The sequence below is a fragment of the Panthera onca genome, chromosome A3 (genome assembly GCF_046562875.1).
Source record: "Panthera onca isolate mPanOnc1 chromosome A3, mPanOnc1 haplotype 2, whole genome shotgun sequence".
NCBI lineage: Eukaryota > Metazoa > Chordata > Mammalia > Carnivora > Felidae > Panthera > Panthera onca.
Genome location: NC_138341.1, coordinates 20,647,473 through 20,655,829, shown reverse-complemented (window position 1 = coordinate 20,655,829; position 8,357 = coordinate 20,647,473). Strand labels below are relative to the sequence as shown.

The window sequence follows — 8,357 nt, the reverse complement described above, 5'->3', positions numbered from 1 at the left end:
AATAAGTAAACTTTAATAATCTAATCTAGAGGTGCATGGATGAATCTTAAAAAGTTGAGTACACAAAAATGTGGTATGTTCACCACACAGTTCAAATTTTAGAAATAGGCATACAAATACCCATTTAATTGTTTATGAATAGCCACATATAAAAATAACAATAAAAACAGGAATGGCATTGGTGAGCACCAAATTCAAGAGAGTGACTAACTCAAGGGAGAGAGAAATAGGAGTCTTAAAAACTGTCTACATTTTCTTGCCTTTTTTAAGCTTATTTATTTATTTTGAGAGAGAGAGAATCCCAAGCAGACTCTGCACTGACATGGGGCTTGATCTCACAAATCTGGAGATCATGACCTGAGCTGAAATCAAGAGTTGGATGCTTAACTGACTGAACCACCTGGGTGCCCCTGCATTTTATTTCTTAAAAAAAAAGATTTAGTTTAAGTATAACAAAATGTTAAATGATTTGACAAAGCTGGATGGTAAGCATACATATATATTATTTTCTACGCTTTTCTGAATGTCTGAGATATTTAGATATAAAGTTATACATTTTCATTGTAAAGTTCAGATTTTTCAGAAAGGCATAAAGATAATAAAAGTCATCTATGATGACACCATCCCAAGATAGTAACTAGTAGCATTTTGTTGAATACCCAGACTTTTTTCTAAGCATGCAAACACGTTTCTTTAAAAACAAAACAGGGGCGCCTGGGTGGTTAAGCATCAGTCGGTTAAGCATCAGACTTCAGCTCAGGTCATGATCTTGCAGCTCAGTGCTGACAGCTCAGAGCCTGGAACCTGCTTCGGATTCTGTGTCTCCCTCTCTCTCTGCCCACCCCCCCCCCCCCCCCGAGCTCTAGCTCTTTCCCTCTCGCTCTCTCAAAGATAAGTAAACATTAAAAAACAAAAACTTGGGGGTGCGTGGGTGGTTCAGTTGGTACCCTTATAGAAAATCAATTGATTGCAAATATAAGGATTTGTCTCTAGATTCTCAATTCTTTTCCATTGGTCTATATGTCTGTCCTTATGCTAGTACCACACAGCCTTGATTACTGTAGCTTTGTAATAAGTTCTTTTTTTTTTTTTTTTTTTTTTTTGACAGAGAGAGAGAGAAGGTGCAAATGAGCAAGGGACAGAGAAAGAGAATCCCAGGAGGGGCAGAGGGAAGGAGGGAGAGAGAGTGAAGTGAGACTCACCCAAAGCGGGGTTCATGTTTTACCCGAAGCAGGGCTCGAACTCATCCAAAGTGGGCCTTGAACTCATGAACTGGGAGATCATGCCCTGAGCCGAAGTCAGATGCTTAGCAGAGCCATCCCGTAATAGGCACCCTGTAATAAGTTCTAAAACTGGGACGTGTAAGTCTTCCAACTTTGTTCTTTTCCAGGATTGTTTAGGCTATTTTGGGACCCTTGCATTTCAAGCCTGATTTTTTTAATCATTTTTTTGTACAAACTCCTAAGAAGAAAAATGAAAACCAGAACAACTAATCATCAACAGTTTTGCATAATGTGTGAAATCAGCATATGAAGCTGAGAGCTGAAAGAAGACTGGATTTCCTTTCTTCATTCTAGCCCTTAATCAAACCTTCTTTACTGTGGGGGGAAAAAAGAACTGAAAAACACAAGAGTAAAGAAATCCATGCTTTCCTGTGTTTTGATAGTGTTTAGTTGTCCAGCTGTATTAGAACAATGAGAAGAAAATTCCTGTGAACCACGGTCTGCGGAGTTTCCTGCCTACTTGAATGATACTTAATTCTTCATGATGTCATTTTCCCCATGTTCAAAAGAAATCCATTCTAATATAGCCTCTTCCCCACAGCAACAGCCAAATGAAGAAACGGCCAACGTCAGCCGTGGGCTACAAGAGGCCTATCAGCCAGTATGCTCGGGTTGCTATGGCAATGGGGTCCCACCCCAGGTACAGGGTAAGAAGCTGGGAAATAGAAGGGGTGGGAGGAGAGAGCGTCCAAGGGAGGGATGCTCATAACCTCGGCGTGCTCTATCTACCTCATCACCTTCGCTACACCCAATATTTACTGAGTGCCCGAGGGATCCGATCATCAGGGCCGCTGCTCACGTCTGGTCTGATGTTCCCACCACAGGCTGAAAACATAATGTTTCTGGAGCTGGATGTGTCCCCTCCAGCTGTCTTTGAGATGGACTTCTCTCATGACCAAGAACAAGACCCCCGTGCACTACACATGGAGAGGCTTATGCGGTTGGACAGCTTTCTGGAAAGACCTTCCACATCTAAAGTTCGGAAGTCCAGGTCCTGGTCAGTACCGCTATGGTCAGAGTGGGCAGTGGACTTAGGAGGCATGGAAACCACGTGGGCTGGTTGAGGCTGAAGAGGGTTTGGGTTGTACCTGAAGGGCATTAAGGGAGGGTGATAACTGGAGCCGTGGGGGGGTGGGGGGGGGGTGGGGGGAGAGTTCCTACAGCAACAGGATGAGGAAAAGGCAAGTCCTCACTTTTCTGTTTCCTGCCCTTCCCCAACCTCCCCATTCACCTACCTACCCCTACCTTCTGCAGGTGCCAGAGTCCTCAGCGGCCTCCACCCTCTACCACACACGCCTCACTGGCCTCCGCTGCTCTGCACCCCACAACAGTGCTAGACCATGAGTGACAACCTTCAGTCAGGCTGCCCATCCGAGAGCCTCCTGGGCTGGGGAGCCAAGCCTGGATCATCTCACCTGACGCTCAGTGTGCGTGCGTGTGTGTGCATGTGCGTGTGCGTGTGCGTGAGGGGGTGAGCATCTGGCAGACCGCGTCTCTGCCTGCTCATCTTAGCCTCCTTTATTTAATTAATGTTATTTATTTGTGGAGCTCAGCTGTGGGGGGAGATGCCTTCACCTGAGCCTGCCGTGGCCACTGCATAGCCTCCTTTCCTTCTGACTTTAGACCCCCGCCATGTCAGACCTCAAGCTCCTCCCTGTCAGCTGCTCCCAGAAGGGAAGGTAGCCAGTGCCTGAGAAGAGAGTACATTTTCTACCTGTCTCTCTCCATAATCTCCATCTCCTCCTATGCCGACGGTGAGCAGTTCTTAAGCACTTTCTGGGACTAGAAAAATGCTAGATGTCCACAAAGGGCAAGACACGTCCTGACAGTGTCGGGCCGATGCTCCCAGGGAAAAGAGCCCTGCACTCAAGCGTCTGGACCTCAGACAACCTCTGTTGGCCTCTTGGGCTCCTTTTCAAGGACTTATGTGACCTCACCGACACAGCCATGCTCTTTGGCTTTGGCAAGAACTCATGGCTTACCAAACTCTGCTTCCTGGCCACCTTCCCAACCCTTGGATGGGAATTGTGAACCAACCAGTTGCTGCCTGCTCAGGACCTGCAGGAAATGAAACAGTAATGGGACAACATGGACAGTCATCAGAGGAAGTCCCTTCTCTGAGTCCCTTTGTTTCTGTTCCCTCTGAGAAGTAACTGGGGTCAACGAGTGATCAAGCCAACACCCCGTTTTTGAGACGCTGCTCCTTCCTGCTTTGGTCACTTTCCTCCGCAGCTGCCTGGATCCCAGTTCATAGTGGGAGCGATCAATGTCATTCTCCCCCTGGCTAAACAAAGGTATTGGAATCTGTTGCTTCCCCCTTCATTTATCACAGGAGACAGGGACCCAGGCACAATTTATCAACCTTGCCTATTACTCCTGTTTCTGCATCACATTTGTTGAGCACTATTTTGTTGAAAACTGATCCTTTTTCTTTGGCATTGTATAAATTGGTCCCTGGGGAAATACTCCTCGCCTCCCTTTGTGACATACCAAGATGTCTCCAGGTTATCTCAAATAATAAGTAAATTTCTACCAAAAAACAAAAACAAAAAAACAAGAGAGAGAGAGAGAGATTAATTTTCATTGATTTACTTTTTAACTGTGTATTTTGGTGGAGGAGTGAAGAGGCAATCATGAAAGAAACAAGTGGTTTAAGATTTCAAAATGCCCTAATAGGGGGAGTCTCTAGTTCCCAGAATTTGAGGATTTTAGTCATCGGGAGAACAGCATGAAACTGACCGAGCTGCTTGAAATTGGGTGAGGGGAAGGTGGCGGGGGGTGGGGGCTGATTACCTGGTTCTTCTCTTTCCATCAGGAAGTGAACCCTTCTTATACAGTTCGAGTTCTGCTGTAAGGACCAAGCTATGGTTTGGTTTAATTCAATGATGCTGTCATTTCTGCTGTAATTACCGGACTAGCTGGTTTGGCAACTCAATTGCCATTTGCTCCTGTCCTTCAAGGAAATGCCATTTTTCATCAGAGCCCAAGAGATTATTTGAGACTCAGGATTCAGATCAGAGGTTTGGCTGTGTCTGGGATGGGAATTGCGTGTAGAAATGCCCCAGGTGGCCTGGGCACAGGGGGACCTCCATGCCTACATTGAGTAGCCTCTCCCACTGACCTCTTTCTTGTTTGTAGATGAAACAGCACGTGTCACCCCCATTCATCACTTGGACACATCGACTTCGCATTGTCTGGTCACTTGACCCTCACAGTCTTATAGCACAAAATACCCAGTCTCACCAACCCCAGTCTGAGGGCTGGGCCCTAGGTGTGTCGGACAAGGAGCTCCTGCCCGCAGTTTTGTGTACGTGTGTGTGTTTGTGTGTGTGTGTGTGTTTACCTCCACAGGGGACACTCGACACTCAGTGTAAGACATGCTGGGAACAGGGCCACCGGGGTGGTTGGATCTCAGTCTCTCTGTCTCTCTCCTTCCCTTTTGATGTATCAAACATTTGATTGACAAAGTAAGGGCCTTGACTGGGACCAAATTTCCATGTCTGTTGCTATGGTCTTTATTTAGGACAACAGTTAACGCAGTGGCTCATTCTTGTCACTATACATATGGCTATACAGGACATATGTAATATATAAATATATATATAAAACATTACCGTCTGTCTCCTTGGCTTCAGATGAGGCCTGTTGAGCTGAAATGCACCTGCAGCCCAGCCCTGTTCAAATTAACACAGTCGATAATAAAGGAATGAGTATCGTCACCGAGCTGGTTGCCTGCCTTCTCTTTTCTTTGTTCCTACTTTTACTCTCGTTTTCTGCCTTCTCTCTCTTCCTTGTTTTTCCAAGAGCGGTTCAAGGGTATTTGGAGCCCAGCTGCAGTTCCCAGCACCTTGGGGAAGAACCAGCTGCTTAGAAGGGACTGCCCAGTGGGGCTGAGGGGCAGGTCCCAGGCTCTAGTCTGAAGTCCGTGCCAGAACCATGGCAGCAACTGTTTGTGTCCTAGGCGAACGGTCCCCACCCAGTTAATTCTGAGCTATTAGCAGATGTCAGCGCGGCCTAGATTCCAGATTAGCTGTCAATATCATTTGACAGCTCTGCTCCTCCATTGATCAGCCAGGAGAAATGAAAGCGGGCAGTAACGTGTGTAAATCGCACAGAGATGCCTGGCCCGCGGCGGGCGCTGAATTAAAAGAGTTTCAAAGACGAACATCCCGTTAGGCTCTCTTCTCAGGGCTTCTTTCCCTCCCTCTGAGATCGGACTATTGCTTCCCCGTAGCATGGCGGTCTTGCGGGAAAGGAAAAGTAGTTACCTCCAACAAACACAAGGCCCCTGACTCCCAGGGGAGCGCCGTGGTTGGCCTGGTTCACGAAACGCAGCAGTGAGCCAGCTGGTTTGGCACAGGTGCTTCTCCCGGAGGGGCTCCCTGCCTGTGCACCGTGCTCCAGCCCTGAGCGCCGGGGCTGGAGTGGCTCTGCTCTTTGGGACTTGCTGGGTGTTGGGTTGGGTACTTTACACGTGCACACTCATTTAGTCCTCCCACGTGGGAGTTATTGTCACTGGGTTACAGACGAGATTGAAGAAAATTAACTGACTTGGGGCACCTGGGTGGCTCAGTTGGTTGAGCGTCTGGCTTGGGCTCGGGTCATGATCTTGGGGTTCGTGAGTTTGAGCCCCGCATCAGGCTCCCTGCTGTCAGCCTGTCAGCACAGAGCCCGCTTCGCTTCAAATCCTCTGTCCCCCTCTCTCTGCCCCTCCCCAAAATAAATAAATATTAAAAAAGAAAAAGAAAAAATTAACTAACTTAGCCAAAGACATGTGGTCAGTGATGAAGCTGGATTTCCAGACTCTAAAGCCCCTGTTTTTTTTCCTTTCTCTGCCTCCTCTCTAGCCCATCCACACCTCAGGAAAACTGATAGGCACACTGTATGTTTTATAAGTAGTGCAAGCCAGGGACAGAAGGGCAGACCCTTCAGACCCTGAACTTAGAGGTCCTATTTTAAAATCACTCGTTTCTGGGGCGCCTGGGTGGCTCAGTTGGTTGAGCGTCCGACCTCGGCTCAGGTCATGATCTCACAGTTGGTGAGTTCGAGCCCTATGTCGGGCTCTGTGCTGACAGCTCGGAGCCTGGAGCCTGCTTCCGATTCTGTCTCCCTCTCTCTCTGCTCCTTCCCTGCTCGCACGCTGTCTCTCTCTCAAAAATAAATAAAGATTAAACAAAAATTTTTAAATCACTCATTTTTCCTGTTAGTAGTGGGGTCACTTGTGTGGTTGATGTAAGTGGTTTTCTAGAGCTTTACAAAACAGCCGAGGGTAGGAATTCTCCCTTGACCCTGACCCTGGTCTTCTGTCAACCGTTTGTTGATAAAGAGGCTGCTGTGTTTCACTTCCTCCTCCAAAGCTGGGCACCTGATCTCCAGAGGGTGGGGTGTGTGTTAGAACTCTTGGCTGCTACTAAAGATTCATTTAAGCTGGTCTGAGTGAAATAAGGACACAGAGAAGCGTGCTGATTTCCACAGACATGGAAATAAAGACCCCAAGGGAAAGGACAGAACGAGTCCTCAGGTACAGCTTAGGACTGGAGGCTCAAAACACCACAAAGACCCTCCCCATTTCACCAAACTCCTTTCTGTGTGGGGTTCATGCTCTTTCCTCAGCTGGTCCAGTTTGTGATGTAGAAAATACGTCTGCCAGCCGCTCTCTAGTTACACAATCCAGTCATCCGGAGACACTCAGAATCTCAGTCCTGGTGCCAAATTCGTGGGAATGTGATGCCAACTCAGTGGTTTGGGTCACGTGAGTGGAAACGTGGTAGATGGACAAGGCCTCCACAATTTCTGCTACTGTAACCATGTGTATGGGGGAGGGGTGGAAGTAAAGATTTTCTCGAGAAAGAGAGGGGGGGTGGAGTGTGCTCTGTACAGCCAACATAACAGAGGTCCATGACCAGTGCATCCATCACCCATGAGGCCTTAAGAAAGTTTGCTCTGGGGGCACCTGGGTGGCTCAGTCAGTTAAGCGTCTGACTTCAGCTCAGGTCACATCTCACAGTTCCTGGGTTCGAGCCCCACGTTGGGCTCTGGGCTGACAGCTCAGAGCCTGGAGCCCGCTTTGGATTCTGTGTCCCCCACCTCCCCCTCTCTGCCCCTCCCCTGCTTGCGCTGTCTCTCAAAAATGAATAAACATTAAAAAAAATTTTTTTAAACTTTGCTCTGGGGGTGCCTGGGTGGCTCAGTTGGTTAAGGTCTTGGTTGGTGAGTTCGAGCCCCTCGCCGGACTCTGCTGTCAGCATAGAGCCTACTCCATTTCTTCTGCCCCCTCTCTCTGCACCTGCTAGAGCTCGTGCTCTCTCTCTCAAAAATAAATAAATGAACATTAAGAAAAAAAACAACTTTGCTCTGGTATCCCAACTCTTAATTTCGGCTCAGGTCATGATCCCAGGGTTGTAGGATCAAGCCCCAAGTCAGGCTCCACACTCAGTGTGGAGCCTGCTTGGGATTCTCTTTCTTCTTCTGCCCTTCTCCGCAATTCATGCTTGCTTGCTCTCAAAAAAAAAAAAAAAAAATTTGGGTCGCCTGGGTGGCTCAGTCGGTTAAGCGTCCGACTTCGGCTCAGGTCATGATCTCGCCGTCCATGAGTTCGAGCCCCGCGTCGGGCTCTGTGCTGACATCTCAGAGCCTGGAGCCTGTTTCAGATTCTGTGTCTCCCTCTCTGACCCTCCCCTGTTCATGCTCTGTCTCTCCCTGTCTCATAAATAAACATTAAAAAAAAAAATTAAAAAAAAAATGTGTTTTGGGTTCATCTTATTATTCTCTTTATTTTTCTTACAACATGGTCCAAGGCTCACCTGCATCGAAATCAACACCCTCAGAGATTCTATTAGGTCAAGGACACATCAATGTGGTAGACACTATAGGTTGCCTTTCCAATATCCACTCTTCTAATTTAAAAAAAGAAATTTAATGTTTATTTTTGATAAAGAGAGAGAGAGAATGCAAGTGGGAAAGGGGCAGAGAGAGAGAGAGAGAGAAAGCCACAGAATCTGAAGCAGGCTCTAGGCTCCTAGCTGTCAACACAGAGCCCAATGCTGGGCTCGAACTCACAGTCCATGAGATCAT

General features: G+C 47.5%; 1 protein-coding gene across 1 annotated transcript; it reads left to right on the top strand.

Annotated features, from left to right (window-relative positions):
* The first annotated feature begins 1,132 nt into the window (after positions 1-1,132).
* On the top strand, positions 1,133-3,840 carry LOC132687144 (kinesin-like protein KIF3C). Its single transcript, XM_060645043.3, has 3 exons — positions 1,133-1,930; positions 2,108-2,280; positions 2,538-3,840. Exons 1-3 carry the CDS (start codon positions 1,835-1,837, stop codon positions 2,629-2,631), a joined length of 363 nt encoding a protein of 120 aa, XP_060501026.1. The 5' UTR covers positions 1,133-1,834; the 3' UTR covers positions 2,632-3,840.
* Positions 3,841-8,357: the final 4,517 nt, after the last annotated feature.

What these genes read in the sequence shown, in the direction of transcription:
- LOC132687144 (XM_060645043.3), top strand. Translation starts at nt 1,835, where the DNA reads ATGAAGAAACGGCCAACGTCAGCCGTGGGCTACAAGAGGCCTATCAGC. An exon ending in GGTCCCACCCCAGGTACAGG is followed by an intron (nt 1,931 to 2,107) that starts GTAAGAAGCTGG and finishes TTCCCACCACAG; the next exon opens with GCTGAAAACATAATGTTTCT. An exon ending in GTTCGGAAGTCCAGGTCCTG is followed by an intron (nt 2,281 to 2,537) that starts GTCAGTACCGCT and finishes TACCTTCTGCAG; the next exon opens with GTGCCAGAGTCCTCAGCGGC.